This window comes from Mytilus trossulus, chromosome 2 (genome assembly GCF_036588685.1).
Source record: "Mytilus trossulus isolate FHL-02 chromosome 2, PNRI_Mtr1.1.1.hap1, whole genome shotgun sequence".
NCBI classification, from domain to species: Eukaryota; Metazoa; Mollusca; class Bivalvia; order Mytilida; family Mytilidae; genus Mytilus; species Mytilus trossulus.
In genome coordinates this window covers 55,275,835-55,299,935 of record NC_086374.1, presented here as the reverse complement: position 1 = coordinate 55,299,935, position 24,101 = coordinate 55,275,835, and the positions used below count along the sequence as shown (strand labels likewise).

General features: G+C 30.3%; 1 protein-coding gene and 1 long non-coding RNA gene across 2 annotated transcripts; both read right to left on the bottom strand.

The window, feature by feature from the left end:
• Positions 1 to 3,308: 3,308 nt before the first annotated feature.
• Positions 3,309 to 7,650, bottom strand: LOC134705248 (uncharacterized). Its single transcript, XR_010105506.1, has 3 exons — positions 7,501 to 7,650; positions 4,262 to 4,367; positions 3,309 to 3,466 (listed from the first exon to the last, which is right to left on the bottom strand). It is a non-coding gene; the product is annotated as an uncharacterized LOC134705248 (long non-coding RNA).
• Positions 7,651 to 19,533: 11,883 nt separating this feature from the next.
• On the bottom strand, positions 19,534 to 23,962 carry LOC134707608 (E3 SUMO-protein ligase ZBED1-like). Its single transcript, XM_063567540.1, has 2 exons — positions 23,481 to 23,962; positions 19,534 to 22,986 (listed from the first exon to the last, which is right to left on the bottom strand). The coding sequence occupies exons 1-2, from the start codon at positions 23,613 to 23,615 to the stop codon at positions 22,573 to 22,575; spliced, it is 549 nt and encodes a 182-aa protein (XP_063423610.1). The 5' UTR covers positions 23,616 to 23,962; the 3' UTR covers positions 19,534 to 22,572.
• Positions 23,963 to 24,101: the final 139 nt, after the last annotated feature.

Sequence of the window (24,101 nt, the reverse complement as noted above, 5' to 3'; positions counted from 1 at the left end):
ATTTTTTTATCCAAATATCCAGGAGCCTGTAATTCAGTGGTTGTCGTTTGTTTATGTGTTACATATTTGTTTTTCTTTCATTTTTTTACTTAAATAAGGCCGTTAGTTTTTTCTCGTTTGAATTGTTTTACATTGTCTTGTCGGGGCCTTTTATAGCTGACTACGCGGTATGGGCTTTGCTCATTGTTGGTACGGTTACCTATAGTTGTTAATGTTTGTGTCATTTTGGTCTTTTGTGGATAGTTGTCTCATTTGCAATCATACCACATCTTCTTTTTTTATAATATTAGATAATAATCAAATCGTCTTAAGCAGCCTCGAAGATACCAAAATTTCAGAAAAAATAAACCTTTGTTTTTTCATTACAAATATCATATTGTACAATAAACATCCAAACCCATCAATTTGTCTTGGCCCCAGAATACTTTTAAAATGTATATATCATTGAACAAGCTTGAAATTATCTCCCTTTGGTGCAAAAATTACATTTTTTGGCATAAAAATTGAATTTATCTCTCTTTGTTGCAAAAATGCCATTTTTTGGCATAAAAATTGAAATATCTTTTCTAATTTATCGATGACCTATAATTTTTCATATTTTTACAACTTAGCTGTAAAGTAAACTTTTGTTAAATTTTAACAATTTCTGTAATTTAGTTCCTTTTTTTATTTCAAGATTACCTTTATTTCTTCTATTAGTTCAACCAGAGATGGGTCTGATTACATTGGCAAAGGAATCCTGATTCCATCTGATTACAATTTGTGTCACTGGTTATGGCCAATTGTTCTTTATCATAATTAATTTCTGAATTATGTTGACTTCAATTGAATAATCAGGATAAAGTTTTATAAATAGTTTAAGGTTTGTCTTCTGACCTCTTCCAGAATATATGTAATTCAAGGTGTAGTTTCTTAAAGTTAAAATATGGATGAAAATAAAGTTACTAGTTAAAATTTTATAGAAATGTTTAATCATTTTTTTAAATTGTGAATACAATAAACAATATCTTTTACTTAGGCTAATGATGACTTTTCAATACTGTAACAGTTTATTTTAACTGAAGTTTCAGGTATAAAAATCAATTAACATGTTTCAAGTAAAGAAAACTACTTTAGCATGTTAAATATTTATCAAATATGAAAATCAAAAAGGTCCAATTATTGACCATAATCAGTTTTGGATTATTTTTCATTGTAATCAGAATGTAATCAAAAAGTAATCAGGATAACAGGGTATTTTAAAAAGTAGTTGATTAAATTGAATTACATGTAACCAGATTTATGATTACAATGATTACTTGAACAATTGTAATCAATTTCAGCTGATTAACGATTACAATTACCCTAACTTTGGCCCACATCAGTGTTTCTATAATTATAAAAAAAAATGACGCAAAGTTTATATCCAGTGTCACTCATTTCATGTTGTAAGATAATATTTTCAATATTGTTTAATGAAAACAAACTCTTGGCTATAATTTGATAACCTGAATATTGACCTCTAGTCTTTCAGATTTAATCTCTTTGGGTTGCTGTCTAGTTGTATATACTCCACATTTTCTTTTTCGCATTGCAAAGATAAATATTTTACTTTAACCTGAGGAAATACAACTGTGGATTAATTTATTTTCGTGGTTATCAATTTTCATGGGTATTCATATTAGTGGATATTTGATTTCGTGGTTTTGGGTTTTGCCAATCTCTGTATACAAAGCCTATATGATATTAGTTGAACATTTGAATTCGTGGTTGACCTATACCCACGAAACCAACAAAAATGGGTATGAAACGAAAAATAAAGAATTCACAATGTTCAGTAACCAATTATGGTAAGGACTTTTTGTTTTCCAAGAAATGTTCTTGTATTTCTCAGGGTCCAATTATACACAAACAAACAATTAGTTATCTTTTCCAATATATATTATTATGTATTTTCTAATGACTGAATTATTCAGTAAATAGTACACTGAAATTGTCCAAACGATGAAATACCAAAGAATATGATATAACCCTACCTTGACCGAAGGGGCTAGGAAGATTGGTGCCTGGATGTGGCTTTTTTCTGGTGTATATTTTGGTTGAGCTGAGAGCCGAGTCTTCTTTTCTTTTTTTTTTTTTTTTTTTATCTCTAACAACATACGCATCAAAACACAATGATATATTGTGAGGCCTTCACACAATATAGGAGAATCTGATCATCAGTTGAAAAGAATGGATATGGTCTGAAATGCAAATAGAATCGCATGCATACTGAGATATAAATACATTATTCGCAAAATGCATGTACCAAGTCAGGAACATGACAGTTGTTTTCTGTTCGTTTTGTTGGTTGATTTAGCCTACATTTGATTTTGTCAGTGTTGTACGGACTCACCCTTTTTGAATTACCTATTAGTTCGGTATTTGTATGCCCCACGATAGTTGAGGGGCATTATATCTTCTTGTCTGTGCGTTCGTTTGTCCGTCCGCCTGCTCATTCCTTCGTTCGTCCGTTCGTCCGTCTGTCCCGCTTCAGGTAAAAAAAAAGTAGTTTTTGATGAAGTTGAAGTCCAATCAAACTTAGTACACATGTTCCCTTTGATATGATCTTTCTTATTTAAATGCCAAATTATATTTTTACCCCAATTTCACGGTCCTCTGAATATGGAAAATAATATTGCGAGTGGGGCATCCGTGTACTTTGGACACATTTCTGTTGTTAATGCTTTTTAGAAGCATTGTTTACCTTCATTAGGAACGCTGTACTTTTATAAAATGTACAATGAACAATCGGTGTAAACATAGTCAACGACGACTGACTATGTAAGAACAAAATCGTTATTGTGTTATTGTGTTATTGTGTTATTGTGCTATGGTGATTTTTGTATTCTTGTCTTTCACTTTTGTTTTCCTTTGCTGAAATTGTTATTTGTTTTTATATTGATTAAGATTTTAACACAATGTTGACTGCTGTACCCTTAATTTGACTATTTTACCTATAATGTCTGGTTTGTTTGCTCATATATTGTTGTCATTATAATGGAATTATATGCGACTATCATACAAGTGAGAGGCTTAGCTAGCTATAAAACCAGGTTTTATCCTCAATTTTCTACATTCTACATTTGGAAATGCCTGTACCCAGTAAAGAATCTGACAGTTGTTGCTATTTGTTTGATGTGTTTGAGATTATGATTGTGCCATATGATTAATAATTGTACTTTTTTTTTATTTTCTTTGAAGTTCGGTAGTTTTACTTTTTACCTCTTTTTTCTTTTTAGGGATTTCGCTTTAAGGATTTAAAATGGAAAGAAGAAGAAATAAATACATTTAAGGAGATTAAACTCTTTATTTCTGTACGTAAACGTGTTTGAAATTTTTTTCAAACATTAGTTTTGTCAGTAGAATAAATTGTGCTCATTCGGCATTTCACAAGACATACCATTAGTAGATACACTTGTAATAACATCCTCCACAGTAGTTTTCGCTGAAAAAAAACAAAGCAGATATGTTAATTTTTGGTGTCTATTTATTCAAATACAAATTTACTTGGCTCCTTATATCAGATATATAAAATAAAAAAATGGTTTATAGGTCAGAAATCCGCAAATTGGCATGAACGATTTGGATCAACGCAAATTCATTACAAATTTCACATCAATAGCTGTTTTAAATTCCTGAATAAAGTTATATAGAGGAAAAACAAAAATCAAACAGAAGAAAATTATAAATGAAATATGAAAAACAGTACCGCTAAGATTTAAGGAAATAGACAGATAATTTTGGTCATCGAATTCGTTTACTCGCTACAAATTGAAACATATATATACATATGTGTACACATTATTTCTAGGATTAAGATAGATTTGTTATTTCTCAGTATAAAATAATTATGTATTTGTTAAAAGTAAGTATAGAAAAATGATTTGAAGTTTGGCTTCGAATGCTGTCTGATTGATTTTAAGAAAATGAGTTTAGCATATGTTTTTTTAATTCTTTTTCATTAGGTCAATAGTTTTAAGCTATGTCAAAACGGTTGCCTACAACGCCTTAACGTCCCCTGCTGTTTAGAAACTTTAAAGAAATATCAATGTAAACAAATAAGTATAATGTATATGATACTCTCTCTCTCTCTTTCTCTCTCTCTCTCTTTCTCTCTCTCTCTCTCTCTCTCTCTCTCTCTCTCTCTCTCTCTCTCTCTCTCTCTCTCTCTCTCTCTCTCTCTCTCTCTCTCTCTCTCTCTCTCTCTCTCTCTCTCTCTCTCTCTCTCGTATATACTTACCAGCATCTTGTGCCCCATGGACACTTATGATCGCGGCATGGACTAACGAAACATCTCGCCTGCTCACTATCAGGACAATTACTACATGTTCGGGCCATGCCGATACCTACAAAATTATACAGACTATAATATATAAAGAGCGACAATATATATTTCAAAGCTCTCTATACAATTAAAGCTATCATTACCTGTAGTGTATAAAATGGTTATCAAACAAAGATCGTCATGATAAAAAAAACTTAAAGAGACCAATGCTGACCAAAAGTTCTGTTGACATCCTAGCTAATCTTTTCAAGCATTTAATTGAAGATTTATATTTGAAGATAATGATTAGTCAGTCTGTTTAAAATATGCATCAATTTAATTGGACAATTACTTTTATGATATTGTGTCACAAAAGGGATTTGACCTTTAAACATTAGAACTCACATCAATTTAAATGAAAAATATGGTGGCCGGTTAAGGCCATTTCGCGTTTTCGCGTTTTCGCGTTTTCGCCCATCATATTATATAGGGCGAAAACGCGAAAACGCGAAATCGCGAAGTCGAAAACGCGAAAACGCGAAAACGCGAAGTCGAAAACGCGAAAACGCGAAATATTTTTTCTTTCCGATTTCGCGTTTTAGACTTCGCGTTTTCGCGTTTTCGCGTTTTCGCGATTTCGCGATTTCGCCTTTTCGCCTTTTCGCGATTTCGCCTTTTCGCGTTTTCGCGATTTCGCGATTTCGCCTTTTCGCGTTTTCGCGATTTCGCTTTTTCGCCTTTTCGCCTTTTTGTTATATATATACATTTATATAGTTAAGAATCAAAACTACTGGCTACTTAAGGAGCCTGAATCATTCACCCTGCTTTAATGATCATTAATATGTTAAATCAGAATCAGGGATCATTTTAATAGATAGAAAGGGGAATATATAAAAATATAGAAAGACAAAAACATATATGTACATTTTGTGATAACCAAATAGAAGATGAAATCAACTTTTTCTTTTCTGTATTTCAAACAAATCATTAAGACAAGAATTTATTGAAAATTGTAAAAAAAAAAGCAATAAAAATTTAGAGGAATTAGATGATTCAGATAAACTGGTATATATATATGTATTTTAAATATTAAAGAATGTGTGCAGGTTACAAAGCATGTCCCTTTATCAAAAAGTCCTGGTCACTGAGGAAAGTGGACACGGAAACTGCCTAGTCTGAGAAGGATACATTATATATATATATATATATATATATATATATATATGTATATGTACTGTAATAATGTTGATGATACTTATGATCTCATTATTTTGTATGTTTAATGATTGTTTTATTTTGCATTCAATGGTGTTACATACGGGTATAATTGTGCATTTTTGAATAAAGTAACATGTATATAAATAATAATTCAATCAATTAAAATAAATAAGGAGGCTAGAGCCTAACAAACCAGACAGACAAACCGGCAGACAGACAGACAGACACAGACATTTCCATATCCCCCATAAAGCTTATGTTGATTTTTTGGTACTCTAAATTATACCCCCAAGTTGCATGTTTTCTTCAAGATAGAATCGATATTACAAATGTACCTTAAATGTACATTTTTTCACATTTTTGTCATCTTTTAATTAACATGATTAATGAATCCAAAATCAAACCATTTTAATGTATTTATTTGTGAAAAAAAATAGATTTTATACACTATAAACATGGTAAATAAAATATGAATCAGATTTTTTTTAACCAAAATTTTACATTAGACCAATATCGGGGATTTAAAAAAAAAATTTAAATTAAAGTTTATTCTTAATTATATATGATGTGAAAAAAAATTTTTTTAAATAATATTTAATATGTCCTGAAAGGGTTTGAGTTCATTATAAAATTGATTGGCTTTTCTAGCGCTAAAATTTGTAGGTTGTATTGCTGGTGCAAGAAGCTGTTTCAATCTGATAAAAATGTTTCTGGTGAGATGCCACTTTGTTTATAACATAATTTAACAAAAAATGTACTTAGCCTTAGAAAGAAAATTAAAGTTCTTTGGAGAATATCAAATCTTGTACAACTGAATCGCGAAAAGGCGAAAAGGCGAAATCGCGAAAACACGAAATCGCGAAAAGGCGAAAACGCGAAATCGCGAAAACGCGAAAACGCGAAAACGCGAAATCGCGAAAAGGCGAAAAGGCGAAAACGCGAAAACGCGAAAACGCGAAATCGGAAAGAAAACATATTTCGCGTTTTCGCGTTTTCGACTTCGCGTTTTCGCGTTTTCGACTTCGCGATTTCGCGTTTTCGCGTTTTCGACCTATATAATATGATGGGCGAAAACGCGAAAACGCGAAAACGCGAAATGGCCTTAACCGGCCACCATAGAAAAACATTTTTTTCAGTAACTGATTTCAAAAATTATGTATGCTTTATGAAAATTTATATTGTTGGGTTTTTTTTTTTAAATTTTGAATGATATCATTATGAGTATTTCACTAAATATAAATGTTGCCGTATCAGTCATATTTTGGTTTAAGCCAAAGCTCCGTGATTCAGGCCGTACATTAACCTATAATGGTTTACTTTTATAAATTATTATTTGGATGGAGAGTTGTCTCATTGGCACTCACACTACATCTTTCCATATCTATGTAAAGATACACGAAAAGCACGTGATAATACATTATAAAGAGGTTCTCTCAGTAATCATTATAATGATCGAAAAAAATAACATTTAAAATTTAAAGCAGATATTTGAATATTGTCGTTGCTTTTGTAGTTGCAGCGGATTATAATAAGAATTAAATTAAAAGAAAATTTCAAGGCAGTTTTTGTGAAGTAGTTTCTGATAGTTAAAGTAATCTTTGAAATGTTATTAAAACACTTCTTCAGAAAGCTAATTGGAATGATACGTACTTTCGTGCATAGTTTAGATTATGCTAGTTGTTAACGAGATTAAGTGTATATATGAAATCAAATGAATGCCGACAAAACAAGCTCTTTAGTTATCAATTTTTATACTCTCTATTCTTGAAGTTTCAACTTTAACCGTATACAAAATAAAATCACACAAAAATACTGGACTCCGAGGAAAATTCATTCGGAAAGTCCCTAATCACATGGCAAAATAAAATGACAAAGCACATCAAAAATGAATGGACAACAACTGTCATATTCCTGACTTGGAACAGGCATTTTCAAATGTAGAAAATGGTGGGTTGAATCTTGTTTTATAGCGCTTGTGCATGTAATGATCAACTTACCTGTATTCAACACCACCAGAAGTGAAATAGTTAAAATAAGTTTCCACATTTCGACGTTACGTTTCCAAGTTGATCTATTAATAAAAATGATAGATATAAATGTGTACAGTTACTTTATACTGAAAATTAATCATCATAATTATATGTCTAGGCTTTCTTAACAAAGCATTTCCAGATAACCAAAATACTTTTTTCGGTAATATTATGAAGTCAAGGTTAATTTATCGGAATTGTTAGTCATTTAAATATTTTTTAGATTGAGTACATAGATGTTTTTATTGTTTTTTGTATTGTGTTTATTGGCTAAAACTACATATGTAATTAATCATAGTAAGTCCATAGAACATTAGCAAAATCAAGACAAGTACATATAGTTGATATGTTCAATCATTCGACAAACGTATAAGTAAATTATTATAATGTAAAAAAAAAGAAAATCTAAACCTGAGGAAGCATGGATTGGATAGATATTTTTATTAGGTAAAAGATTACTTGTATAGTCATTCTATTAGTTGGAGCCAGGGGTTCCAGCAAGAGAACGCTCTTTGCAATAGTTTATTTTTATAAAATATTATTTTTTCAGTAAAACAAATTTCAACGAGTACATAGAAGTAAGTTGAAATGTAAATAAGTCTGTAAGTTTTTATAATAGCCGGCATATGAAAATATAAACAAGAAGGAAAATAAAAAACCAAAGAATATAAATTGAGGCATATACAATAGCATTGTAAATAGCAAACACATGACACTAAAATAAAAGCTCAACAGAATGTAAAACGTAGAAAACAAAACAAAAATCAAGCCAGAAAAAAAACACCAATTCGATATAAAAAAAAAAAAGACAACACATTTGTTAAATCTAGCATGAAGCAATGACAAAATCGTGGGGCAGCACCATGTCACGTTTGGATGCAATACAACTACATTTCATCCGGTTTTTTTTTTTAGATTGAAATGAGGTTGTGACTTAAGACTCACTAGTGTCACCTCAAATCTGAAAGATTCCAATCGTATATACAAAATTTATTCCCGGTATCTATGATGAGATATTCCAATCTTACAAAAAATATTTGAGTAGGGTTCCTCTGCAGTTTCTCAATACCCCTTCATATAATGTATCTAGCATATATCAACCAACCATTTCCAAGAAAGTACTTTTCTCGGTATAATTATGAAGTAAACATGGTAAAAGCATATTTCTGGAAATTTATTGTCATTTGAATATTTTAAGATTCATAACAAATAAGTAAATAAAGTGTATAATATTAAAAATAACGAAATACAAGGACAATTCAATACGGAAAGATACTCATTAAATGACAAAATCAAAAGCTCAAACACATCAAACGAATGGAACATCTGTCATATTCTTGACATGGAAGAGGCATTTCCTTATGTAGAAGATTGTGAATCAAATTTGGTATTATAGCGAGGTAAACCTCTCACTCGCGTCAAATAAGTAAGCCAATTTAAAAGTCGGCACGTATATGAAAATATGGATAAAATACAAAATAAAAAGTAGCGAATATCAATGCAGCCATATGCAACAGCATTGAAAATAGGAAACTAGAAATCATGACACTAAATTAGATAGCTCAGCCAAAATGTCACGATGAGCATGCACAATAAAAGTCCTCAATATATGTCTATATCAATAACATAAAGTGTTGTTTTTTTTTTTTATTTATCCAAAACTCATTCACCATTATCTAGACCCATTCTTCTTCGTCAGTCATTCCCTTGTAATGTAATGTTTTTATGCTTCAGAAAGCGACACATAATTTCTTGCAAATACAGATTGTTTTCGTATTCAAGCCATTGTGCAACTACTAAACTGAACCTCTAGCCTTAGTAAGTCTGGTGTGTTTTAAAATTTTTGTTCATAGTTTTTATTTTTTTTAGGAATAAAAATTCCATTTCTCTGTACTAGTTTTCACTGTTGTTGAGGTGCGAGCTAAAGCCCGGTGCTTGATTTTGTCGCTGTATTAAAGACTAATTGCTGACTGGATGTTTTCTATTCTTTGTCTGGGTTATTGTCTCTTTGACACATTCCCCGTTGTCATTCTCTATTATATATTGTACATATGTACAAAACGAGTGAAACATGGGATATAAGGAGCTCTGACAACCGATTGTATCAAATTACTGCATAAATACCTATAAAAACAAACATAATTATAAAAGCATCCAGAAAGATGATTAGCAACAAACCAAGAGCAAAATAAAAGACATGAAGCAAAATAGAAAGAACCAGTCTAATTGCTAATTGCTTGATAAACGAATTAGGTATAGACAATTTACTTGGAAACCCAACATATACCCTCACGACACTTACCAAAGAGGAAATCCTGGATAATCATAGGTCTGTTCTTTGTTCCTTTGGTATTTCAACCAAAGATGAAGAACTGGATCTTCCCTTTTCTAAAGTATTAACATCTATTTTATCAGCAATCAAAGACGGGCTTCAAAGTTATTGTGAAACTGCCTGTTCTAGAGGTGGCGTGAATCAGATGTGGATACTTAAAAATTCCAAAGATCTTTTAGAGTACATACAATCTAACTCTCTTTGTTCTTGTAACAGTATTTAAACATTTGACTTTTCTACTCTTTACACAAGTATTCCACATTCCAAACTAAAAGACAAATTAAAAGAGTTGTTATTACTTTGCTTCATAAAAAAGAATGGCCAACGTAGATACAAGTATCTTGTCTTAGGGAGAGATAAATCCTACTTTGTGAAGAATCATTCTGATTCAAACAAAAAACTCTCTGAAACCGATATTATCAAGATGCTTGATTTCTTGATTGACAACATATTTGTTACGTTCGGAGGACGTGTTTTTCAACAGACTGTCGGCATCCCAATGGAAACAAACTGTGCCCCTCTACTTGCTGACTTGTTTCTTTATTATTATGAGACTGACTTCATGCAGGAACTTCTTAGGAAGAAAGATAAGAAAAAAGTAAAATCACAAAAATACTGAACTCAGAGGAAAATCAATTTGGAAAGTCCATAATCACATGGCAAAATCAAAAAACAAAACGCATCAAAAACGAATGGACAAGAACTGTCATATTCCTGACTTGGTACAGGCATTTTCAAATGCAGAAAATGGTGGATTAAACCTGGTTCTATAGCGCTAACCCTCTCACTTTAATAACAGTCTCATCAAATTCCGTTACATTTACATGATGCGTTAAATAAACAGTCACAATCAATAAAATAGTCAAAATATGGGAACATCAGTCATCATCGTATAACAATTTAAGAATAATAAGAAGTTAGCAATATCCTTTAACTCTACTTTCCGCTATATAGATGACGTTCTTTCACTAAACAATTCAAAATTTGGTGACTATGTGGATCGCATCTATCCCATCGAATTGAAGATAAAGGATACTACAGATACAGTTAAGTCGGCTTCATATCTTGACTTACATCTAGAAATTGACAATGAGGGTCGGTTGAAGACAAAACTTTACGACAAAAGAGATGATTTCAGCTTTCCAATTGTGAACTTTCCATTTCTAAGTAGCATTCCAGCAGCACCTGCATACGGGGTATATATCTCCCAATTGATACGATATTCCCGTGCTTGCATTTCCTATCATGATTTTCTTGATAGAGGGTTACTGCTCACAAGGAAGCTATTAAACCAAGAGTTCCATATGGTGAAGTTTTTTTGTTTACACCATTTGCCTTTTTTTTATTGGATAAGTAAATTGTCTTTGTTAATAGTTCCACAATATGTGATAACAAAATGATTTTTTAACACAAATTTCTATCGAGTTTTTATATTTCTTAATTATTATTTGGTACATTTTAATATATATAACATATTTTATTAGTGAATTTATTTCTGATCTTTTGTCAAGATTTGTCATATTGGCAATCATGCCACATCTTCTTTTTTATATTTAGGATGACACTGGGCCCTGTACTTTTGCATCGTTAAAATCGGTGAAATTCGTTTTTTTTTCTTCTGCTCTTTTTCAAACGTATGTTATTTGCAGTAATAAAATAAAATAGTTGAAGTATTCAGTATTCATATGAAAGATGCACGAGATTTTCCTATGAACTTTTTAAGTCATAAGAAACGAGTGAGTGGTGAAAAATAATGTTTATCCGATTCTTGAACCAATGATATTATACAATTACTGTCTTTTGGTGAGGTAAATGTGCGGTTTTATTGACTTTTGAAAAACTGATATTCACTGAGGCCAACGGCCGAAGTGAATATCAGTTTTTCAAAAGTCAATAAAACCACATATTTACCGAAACAAAAGACAGTAAATGTTTTATTCCATATTCCGAGAGAAATTAAATTGTAATGGAAAATTTTACTAAAACCAATTGAACATCAAACGTTTTTTTACCAAAATTATACACCTAAAAGCACGCGACGTTTTGCGCGGTGAGTATCCTTTTTCCGCAGGTGAATATGCTTATTTATTCAAAATCCCATTCATATAGAAAACCCTACTAATATTTTATCAATATGGAATAACATAAACTAAGGACCTCTGTGCACGATTTTCTCATTTTTTACGCAAAGATATCGTATTATCGTCATTTTTTTTTTCTTTCTTTCTGTTATGATATAACAAATATGACTGCTCATTAAATGCCGTGTTTTGAAGCCGAAGTTTACTGATTGTCACCTAATAGTAAACAAATAACAATAAGCATGGATATTGAGCACGTGTTTAACATATATAATCAGATATGTGATTATTTTGATGACATATATATGCGTATTGCGACCATCGGATTTTTACGAGGAGGGTTACGCTCAATTCACTATGCATACGGAAAATATGTCGGCGAATTGCTTCCTGGAAGGAATCAATTTAAAAAAGTAAACTTTTCTAAATGTGGACAAATAAAAGAATTTTCCTCAGAAAAAAAGTATATGTACATAAGTTAAATAATGAAAACTATCCATTTAGTTATAAAAAACATATGCATATCTTTTTTTAATTGGAGGTTAAATTTTTTCTTATGACTTTAAGTATGAAATTGTGACGCTTCGAATTCAGGTCACTCAAAGCAAAAAATGATTTTACCGATTATTTATTTAATTTCAACTATTTACAATTATTTTGTTCTATTCTAATATAAAACGTAGTTATATTTTTTCCTTATATTTTGTTTCAAAGAGTTTAGATCTACAATTATAATATAAAAATTATTTATAACCTTTCATTTAAAACTAATAATTATTTTCTATTAATTAATCGGTTTATAAATTAAAGTTTTTGGTTGAATTTGATTTTTTCAATATTTATTTTTTTTCATTTGCTATTTTCTTTTACGCCAAAACTTAGGACATCCCAGCTAATATAATCCTAGCTTCGATGTGCAGCATGCTGCGAAATGTCGTAAGTCGATCCTTACTATATCATATTTTCTGTTCTTAGAATATCTTATAGAACTAATCTTAGGACAGTGTCGATAAACAGGCCACAGTTATCGTACTGGTATTATGTAACAAATGTATTTTTTAAATTTAAACGAATAAATGTCTTTTATTTACTCGCATTTAAATTTTAGGCATTAAGCTTAATGCCTGCACACACTTTTCACGCTTGAAGCTTAAATCCTTGGATTTAAGACTAATGCCTAACATCATTTAGGTAATAGACTTACTGCCTAGGCGTTAACTTATTGCCTAGGAATTAAGCTTAATGCCTAATTTCACTTATTGTCGCTAACATATACATTCCTAAATTAATTTTAGTGTGGTCATTTGAGACCCAAAAATTGAACCGTAAAATTGATATGGAACGTCAACATCTTAAAATGGATAATTAACGATAGGAAATGAAAAATCATCTCGTTTATCATAATTTTTTGTAATAAGCTTCCCGTTAATGATATTGATATCAATATCGAGGAAAGAGCAGTGGTCATTGTTAGTATTACATTTATCTTAAGTTAGTTCAACAAGATAAATTTCTTTGGTATACATACTGAAGTCTTAATTATTGAGAGCCAATATATCATCCAAATATCTGCAAGTATTGTTAAATTTTTGTATCAAATGTTGTTTCGATTGGTCTTTATTGATTTTAGTCATACATTGTAACTTATAACAATAACAAAAACAGGATCGCAATAATTGGTGCACAGTTAGTCCCCATTGGAATTCCTATAGCTTGACGATATACAGAATCTCCAAAGCAGACAAAAATGTTATCAAGTAAAAATTCAAGGGCAGATATAGTATCAAAGCATGTCAAATTGTCATAGTTCTTTTGTTCGTTGCTACTAAAATGACTTAAAAGAGTTTGAACATATGTATTCGCATTCTGACTTTTTAAATGCCCATTTAATTATATGTGTGATTTTTTTCTTAATATGAGACAGAGTGATATATAGGGTAGAAAAATCAAAATTGAACAGATTCAATATCACCGATATATACATGCAATTAATCAAGTACTTCCAACGAATTGTTGAAACTCCAAAAGTAATTTATTTCGCTATTTTCAAAGGCCTTATTTGAACTATTTGTTATCAGGTTTTTATTGTACCAGGTGTACTTGTAAGTAAAATAGACAGTTTATGAGTATGCCTTTAAGCTATCTTAAACACATTTACGTTTCTCAGTATTGTTATGAGGTCAAGGTATATTTGCGAGAATTGTTTGTCATTTGAACATTTTAAGACTGATTACATAGAATATAGTAAACATGTAAACAAGTAAAAAAGTTATAAGTATAGTCGCCATATAAAACATACAGATATAAATAAAATGAAATGCGTAAAATATATTAAATGATATGAAAAGCATTGTAAATATAAAAAAAAACGAGACGCTAACTGAATAAAAGAAAGCTCAGAAAAATGGCAAGAAAGCCAAAATTCAGCCAAAAAAGAAATAAAACCAATATACAAAGCACATTTTTGATGTGCTAACTTTTAATTCATGTTTACTAAACTTTGGTTGGCGTGATTGCAAACTTTAGTTTGGAAGTTTGCCTAAGTGTATAAACTAAACATAGACACCAGTATTGATTTTTTTATTTATAATTGCGCCAAACGCGCGTTCCGTCTACAAAAGACTCATAAGTGACGCTCGAATTAAAACAATGTGAAAAAGGTCAAATAAAGTACGAAGTTGAAGGGCATTGATGACCAAAAATCCTAAAAGATTTGCAAAATACAGGTAAGGTAATTTATTCCTGATGAAGAAAAGCCTTAGTATTTCAAAAATTCAATGTTTTGTAAACAGTTAATTTATACTTATGAATATATCAATGATAACTCAAGTCAACACAGAAGTGCTAACTTCTGGGCTGGTGATTCCCTCGGGAAATTAAAACTCCGTCAGTATTTGTAATGATGAATGACATCTAAGAGATCGTCTTCTTTTTTGGAAGGGTGGTTTTGCTGAGTCTTTAGTTTTCTCTGTGTTGTGTTTTGTATATTTTGAATTATTTAGTGCGAAGACAATATCTTCATTGTATATTGAGGAAGAATAAGTTAAAAATAAAGCTTGCTTCTTGTCATTCATTCGTGGAAGCAACGGTTGAAAAGGAACAAAAATGGTTCGCATATGAATGCCGATTGTTTGGTGGCAAAACACGTATTCATATTATGAACCTCATTCAAAATAAGTTCCCAACTAGTATTGCCTTAATCATGAGAGATTTCCTATCGTTAATAATAGTTTTGGGATGGGGTACGTCGGCAGTTGTTCCATACAAGAAATAATACAATGAAATTGATAATAACTTGGATATGCGTATCCAGTATAGTGTTGACATTCCTAAATTGATGACAATCAAAAACAATGAGTGTTTGTATTTATAATCTATAAGTTAGGGATGTACAAGATCACTTTATACAAAACGACATTTAAAAAAAAATATCTATCTCATTCATTCAGATGTGACGTCATTTTTCATTTTTTGATGATCTGTTTTACAAATTCAAATGTGACGTCATTGTTTAATCATGCATATCTTTTGTATAGTCATTTTATAAAATTTACTGTTTGCGAAAGTATAAATTATTCTTAATAATAGGGATGTTCTGGTACCTAACAGAAAAAAACCTGGCGGTTTATGGCACAACTTTTTTGAACTTTTGGTCCTCGATGCTGTTTAACTTTGTACTTGTTTCGGCTTTCAAATTTTTGTATCTGGGCGTCACTAGTAAGTCTTGTGTGGACAAAACAAAATGCACTTCTGGCGTATTAAAATTTTAACTTATTGCCTTTTGTTAGCTATTATTATAATAATAATAATAATAGTTATAAATTCTTTATTTAACGAAGGTTACTCATTTAACATACAATTGTTAATCTCACACAAGGCCTTTACACATTTAAATGAATAATTCACATAACAATCAATGCATATAGAACAATAATCACAATTACAAATACATATATATACAAGCATGAAAACAAACTGTAGAACTAGCATGGCAAGAATGTCCTAAAAAGAGTTTGTCTACTCATTTTGTTTTATGATAAAGAGATAAGAACATTTCATCTTAAAGCTTTCTTTATGTTTTAAATGCGTTATATCATTTGGCAAATTATTCCAAATGATTAGACCCGAATATTGAAAAGTCTTTTTGAAGTATTCAGACTTTGGCCTTGGTATATGAAGATGTCCAGATGTTGTTGACCTCAGAGAATAACTATATAGATCACTGTACGCAGTAAATTTACTTGTAAGATAATCTTGCGCTAGTCCATTCATACATTTAAACATTAAAATGGCTTGAAAATATTTTATCCGAGTAAAAATGGTCATCCAATTATGTTCTTTGAACATTGATATTGATGGATAATCAAAAGGCTTATTCAAAATTAATCTTGCTGTGCGCTTTTGTAGTTTATGAATCCGCTCAATGTTACAATTTGTGGTAAAACCACAATAATAACAATAATCAATAATGGTAATATATAACTATTATAAAAAAGGATAAGACCTTTTCGAGGTAAATATCGTTTTAATCTTTTTAGCAAGTATAATCTGCTTGAAAATATTTCACATACTTTATCTATGTGAATTGACCATGATAGATTTTTATCAATATGGATACCAAGAAGTTTTTCCACTTCTACATTGTCAAATGCAGTTTGATTTTGTGATAATACACACAAGACATCGTTACAATTTTTCAAGTTTTCTCTCAGATCCCATAAGCATACATTTGGACTTCTTGTTATTCGTGTGTTTCTTTGTAAATAGTGTTCTCCTATTTATTTATATTGTAGTCCTGTAATGTTGTGTTATCATTTTAATGTTATATTTCACATGGCCATAAAAGAGGGAGGTTTGGCATGCCACAAAACCAAGTTCAACCCACCATTTTTTCCTTTAAAAATGTCCTGTACCAAGTCAGAAATATGGCCATTGTTATATTATAGTTCGTTTCTGTGTGTTACATTTAAACGTTGTTTTTTCCGTTGTATCGTTTATTGGGAATCGTAGATACAAATTTCTTGTTTTGGGTTACAATAATTCATATTTTGTGAAGAATCACACTGAATCTTCCAGAAAATATACTGAAGATGATACTATCAAAATGCTGGACTTTTTAATCGGCAATATATTTGTTGAGTTTGGAGAATTTATATTTCAACAGACAGTCGGTATTCCAATGGGTACTAATTGTGCACCCCTGCTGGCTGATTTCTTTTGTACTCGTATGAAGCAGAATTCATTCAGAACCTTCTAAAAGACAAAAAGAAAAAACATCTTGCGAAATTCTTTAATTTTACTTTCCGATATATTAATGATGTTCTATCATTGAATAACCCATACTTCACCCAATACATACATCTCATATATCCCAGTGAACTTGAAATTAAGGATACTACTGATACTAGAAGGACTACTTCGTACCTTGATATTTTCCTCAATATTGACGCAGATGGACGACTTCACTCGAAAATCTATGATAAACGGGACGATTTCAACTTCCCAATTATCAATTTCCCATTTCTCAGCATTAACATACCCTCTGCCCCTTCGTATGGTGTTTACATATCACAATTGATACGTTATGCACGTGCTTGTTCACACTATACGAACTTCATATACAGGAGTGTGCTCTTACGCAGAAACTGCTCCAACAAAGTTATGAGGAGGACAGATTAAAATTGATACTCCGTAAGTTTTATGGACACCATCACGAATTGGTGGATCCATACAATGTGTCTTTAACCAAACTAGCTAAGGACATTTTTACCACATGGTAGATTGTGGTTTTCATTCTAATCTTTTAATTTCCAAACGTGACTTATTCCCGATTATGACTGTTTTGCTGAATGTGATTTCGAATTACTATAAGACGTGTTACGGTACTTGTCTATCCCAAATTCATGTATTAAGTTTATATGTTTAATGTAACATTTGTAATTTTCATCGGATTTTGTCAAATGTGTTGACGTCTTTTCTATTATATTTATGTGTTATGGAAAGAAAAATTAATCACCGCTTCCTTTGTTAAATTTAATTTTGTTCAACGTAATTTGTACGATAATTTACGTTTGAAGTTGGATTCATAACAAACTGGACATATATATATTATAGTTAATTGCTATTAATAAGTATTGCAATATGTATTATGTTTAAGTGTAATATCAGTATTTAGTTCTAATATAATCTTAAATCTATCCTAATTTCATTTTACTTTTGAGTTATAGTTTTTCATCTGTGACGTCATTTTTGCGCTGTTTCAAAAATTTCATAAATTCAAATGTAACATATTTGTTGTGCCTTTTCGCCATCGTATGTGACGTCATTTTTATGATTTATTACATTGAGGCCTGGACTGAATCGGGTGTGTCTATTCTGTGTTGGTCTTAGCATTATGTATTTGGGTGTAGTTTTCTGTAATTAGTTTATACTTCAGTTTCATAATGTATATCTGTTTTATAATCATTTGATAAAAGTTACTGTTTGCAATAGCTTTAATTATTCTAAATAATAAGGATGTTCTTATCCCAAGCATAAAAACATAGCCGTATTTGACCCAACCTTTTTCAACTTTTGATCTTCAGTACTGTACAACTTTGTACCCCCTTTTTTTCACTTTAGATCTTTTATATCTGGGCGTCTTATGTCGTCAAGTCTTGTGTGGACAAGGCACGTTTTTGGCGTATTGAATTTTAAACCTGAAGCTTTATGTTATCTTTTAATCATGTGTTTCTTTGTCTAATATGTTCTCCTATTCATTTGTATTGTAGTCCTGTTATATTATGTTGTCATTTCATTTCAATGTTATATTTAACATTGCCATTAAAGTGCGAGGTTTGGCATTCCACAAAACCAGGTTCAACCCACCATTTTTTCCCTTTAAAAATGTCCTGTACCAAGTCAGGAAGATGGCCATTGTTATATTATTGTTCGTTTCTGTGTGTTACATTTTAACGTTGTTTCGTTTGTTTTCTCTTATTTTTTAGTGTAAATTCCCATTGCGATAAGACGTGTCACGGTACTTGTCTATCCCAAATTCATGTATTTGGTTTTGATGTTATATTTGTTATTCTCGTGGGATTTTGTCTGATGCTTGGTCTGTTTCTGTGTGTGTTACATTTCAGTGTTGTGTCGTTGTTCTCCTCTTATATTTAATGGTTTCCCTCGGTTTAAGTTTGTTACCCCGATTTTGTTTTTTGTCCATGGATTTATGAGTTTTAAACAGCGGTATACTACTGTTGCCTTTATTTAGTCCTGAGATAGAAAATGATATGACAGCATTTGTGTTTTATTTTTCTTCTTTGTCAATCACAATCAATCACAATAGGGTTAAGTTAATATTATTCCATGTATCTGTGCTAGTAAGCTCAAACCTAGTGAGGCTTTTGAGATTTTGTCATTTTGGTCATATATAATATTTGGGTTTGAGCGTTCTTAATAAAAGAAAATCCAGAAAAGTGTCTTGAAAGCACAATATTCAGATAAGTGTTATTTAGAACAGTAATTGAAGCATTTTTCTTTTGAATGGTTTTGTCTAGTAGAACACTTTTTTTTCCATTCTGCAAAATAATAAAAATAACAACCAGCCACCTTTTTAGATATTTTATTCCCATATACACACATCACAAACACACATCCTATCACAAAAAAATACAAAACAATATAAAAAAGTACCAAGGCACTATTTCATTTAGCTACTCCAGGAAAAGCTCACTGATGAACAAATGATCAGAGTGAGAGAAACACTATCCCCTTGTACTACATGTAAAGATAATTCAAACCTACATGGCCAGTGTTCCTGATCACTTCAATCTACAGCTTTTCCTGAATAGCTAACAATTGGTTTTGAATATGGAAATAGTAGTATTTAAAAGTCATAACTGTCATTTAAACTATGTTGTGAACACATTTAAGAGTCTACAACAGAACTTCTAATTCTAGAACTATTAATAACTAGAATTCCTCATATTTTGTACACATCATATATTGGATGTTGTAAAAGTTGTGTACTGTGAAACTAATAAATGCATTGTAAAAGTTTTTTCGTGCTCATTTGCAAATCGTGGATGACCAGGAAAAATGCAGATTTGCTATTTGTCAGATCAGTTGGACACAAATGATTGCTTAGTGATACTAGAAAAAGTCAAAATGAGAAATTTTATTTTAAAACCCAACATAAGAAATTATATGAAATTGATGTATTAAAAATCATACGCATCAATGAATAAACTAACTCTTGAATGGTGTTCGGTGGTTTGATATTATTGTAATTCTTGTATCTTTCATTTCATCTGTCAGCTTTGGTGCTTTATTTGTTTATTCTATTGTTATATTTCAACCCAAATATGGATTGATCCTGTATTAAAAATGACCACTTTTTTTATGAAATTACAATGGTAATGTTATGTGTGTTCTTTTTGTCATTTGGTGTTGGGTATTCTGTAAATTGTGTATTGGATGTCAGGAATTTTGTAATGTGTGCACTTTGTCATTTGGTGTTGGGTATACTGTAATGTGTGCACTTTGTCTTTTGGTGTTGGGTATTCTGTAATATGTGCATTTTGTCATTTGGTGTTGTGTAGGTGTTGTGTAATCTGTAGTGTGTTCATTGTCATTTAAAATGAAAACATCTTGCACAAACAGCATTAAGAAAATCATTTCATAAAACACAATAGCATATTGCACAAATATAATAAAAATAGAATTGCATATATCTTAAGAGACAATTTTACAAAAAAAATCCACTTTCTTCAGCTCTTATGAAAAAAGAAGCATAATTTAATGGCACACTTTAATTTGTAGTAATGACAAAATTAAATTAAACATTTCCCTGTGAACAGTAAAGATAAAAAAAACTCTTTTGATATTCTTTGATAAAAAAAAAATATATCACTCCTGAAATTCAAAATTTCTAAAAGGTTGGTACAGAAAGAAAAAAAAACCAACACAAGAGCAGATTTTTTTTTTAAGGACAAACAGTAAGTTGTTTGTGTTATTAAATTTTCCAATGCATTTGCATAACAATGACTTTTTCCATTTTAATAGAAGTTGAAGAGTAGTCATTCTTGTATGTCAAAAAGTAATCTGAAGATATAAAGATGTAAGGCATTACAACTAGTAGTATAACAGCTGTTTCAGTGTATATTTGAATGTTACATATATTTAAAACAAATCTTACTGTTCAAAGAGTGAATGAATAAAGGCCTATCATATATAGTTAATATAGATGTGCACCAATGCACCAATTATTGACTAATTTATATATAAACTTGCCTTTATTAGAGTGTTCCATTCAACACCATTTTTTCGTGATTTGGGTTTATGGTTTACATATCATGATCTGGATTTTATCTTATTCATTAAAAACAAATTACATACAAGGAATTACAACATCATTTCAGCCAATATACATATTAATAAATATATCTTTAACTATACAATAACTATAAATAAACATTCATTTCTATATAAAATAAATAACAAAAATGATTAAAGTCATTCAATGACATTTTATATATATTTTTTTCAATTACTGAATAATACAATATGAAGAAAATGTGAGATGCAACACAAGAAGTTTTCATCAGCAGATATGATCATTACTATAAGTTTTGGACCAGGCAGAGATCTTTATTTCGACAAGAAAAGACAATAAAATAATATACAAGTTTTTCAGTAATTTAAATACATTTTGTCTACATATTGTCTGTGTTGAGAACTGAATACTTAACTATTGAATTTAAAATCTTTGAGGTAGAAGGTTAAACACTGAATATTTTACCAGTGAAAATTATTTTTATAAAGTAGCAACAATTTAAGCTTGCTGCTATTGTCTTTGAGAGAAAAATAAATAAACTGAAGATCAGTAACAAGTATCTGTATAGAGTTGAAATTGGCTTCAAGTTAGAAATAACCTTGTAAACTAAAACTTTGCTAATCCGATGTATTATCCAGAAAATGAAGACTAGAGATAAACACAAAACAAATAATAACATATTTATATAATACTCTTCTTTATACAAAATTGAGGAGATGTGATATAATTGCCAGTGATACAACTATCCACCATAGTTAAAATTATCGGCCAAAATACTGTCAATCCAGATATTTTTACGATTTTTTTCAACAAAAATTGCGTCATAGCAAGAGATTGACATAAAAATTCAAAAAAATATCTGAAATTAGTACAACCAATGCAAAAGAGTTCGACCAATCATGTGACCTTATTTTCATAGGGTTCCTCTAATAAATTAGAATCTAAAACTTTAGATAATTGATTGTCCAATGAAATTTCACATTGATTAGTAAACAATAAATTTCTGCTGGATGAAAGGTCAAGTGAAACGTCAAACACCTTAGCAGTCTCTTGATACTTCATGTGATTTGGGTTTACTGCTACCAGGGATGGGGTCGATTACTTTGAAATGTAATCGATTACATTACAATTACTTTGCTTATTTTATGTAATCGATTACATTATGATTACACCCAATTTCAAATGTAATTGATTACATTAGATTACTTTTCTCCATTGTAATCATGATTACTTGTGATTACTTGTGATTACATTGTATATTTTACATAACATCAACAAACTAAATCTATAGAATTTTTTTAATATCATAATTATATACAAGTTAAGTAAAGTGATACTAAGAATCCCTTCATCTGACGATTAGACCATAAATCGATAGTCAGACACACACTTTCTGCTGAGCGTAATTTTTCCTTTATATTTGATTGAATATTGCTTGCTTTCTGATGTAATAGTTTGGTAGAAAGATGTTTCCTGCTAGGAAGTTGATATTTTGGATTCAATGATTCGACAAAGGTCTTGAATTCAGGACTCTCTACAACTGAGAGTGGTGTTAAATTTCCAGCTACAAATGAAACCAAAGCATCTGTAATCTGCATTTGAGAAGCATCATTGGCAGAGTATTTTGAAACTGATGTAGATTTTGTAAAGTTGCTTATATTTGTTTGCGATATTTGTGTACCATCCTCAGATTTACTTTGAATGAAAATGTCTCTGTGCTTTCTCTGTAAAAGAAAACAAAAACATGGTTATTTATTTATTATTTATAAAAAGAATTAAACAGACAGTGACTAATTAATGATCAAGTACATTGTAGTCTTATTGTGTTTGACCTGAGGACATAATTGACATGTATACATGTTTTTACAGGTGTTAATCCCCATTTAAAATTTTATGACAATCAATAGGTGTAATAAAAATGTGTTGTGTTAATTGCATTATTAAATAATGTTATGAATTGCTAATATTAATTACATGCACAATTATATAACATATTTTAATATTGAACATTTAAAAAAAACATTTTGTGTAAACTAAAAATTGGAAGTATTTTCAAAGTTTATATAGATGTTTGAAGCAATGAAAACATAAAATATTGTAATATTTATAAAGTACAAATTGTAGACCTGATACCCTTGCTCTAAATTTTGGTCTCTCAAGAAATGATAATAATCATGATAATATTTCAACATTTCAATAATTATTTAAACTAACTTACCTTTAAATGTGTCACAAAGTTTGATGTTGTTTTGGCATTGCCAGAGATGTATGTTGGACAATATTTGCACTTTGCCTTCACAGTCCCAGAATTTGGTGCATGATCGGGAAACACAAAGTGTTTCAAAGCAGACATTTTATATAAATTTCAACATAACATCCAATTCAAAAATTAAAGATAAAAGCTTAGTTATAGACTTATAATATAAATAAAATCTTTCAACAAAGAAAATTTAAATATCCAATAAAAAGAGTGAAAATAACTAGTGAGTAGATTTCAATGCAAGAGTTAATACTAAGAAAATTCTAGTTTAAACCAGTGTGATCACTGAAGTATAGAAAATAAACATGTTTCACTTTTTTCTAATTAAATAGTTTAAATCTTAAATCAATCTCAAATCTTAACCATAGTTATACAAAACTTTTTCAAACAGTAATAAAGATCAATGACAATTGGACAATGTAAAACATTGTAAACCTAAGTTTAATGTGCCAGCATGATTTATTTATAAAAAAAAATATGTCTCTAAAATTTGTAATCATCAAGTAATCATATAAATGTAATCTAAAAGTAATCTAAAAGTAATCATGATTACACCTGTTTTTTGCAATGTAATCGATT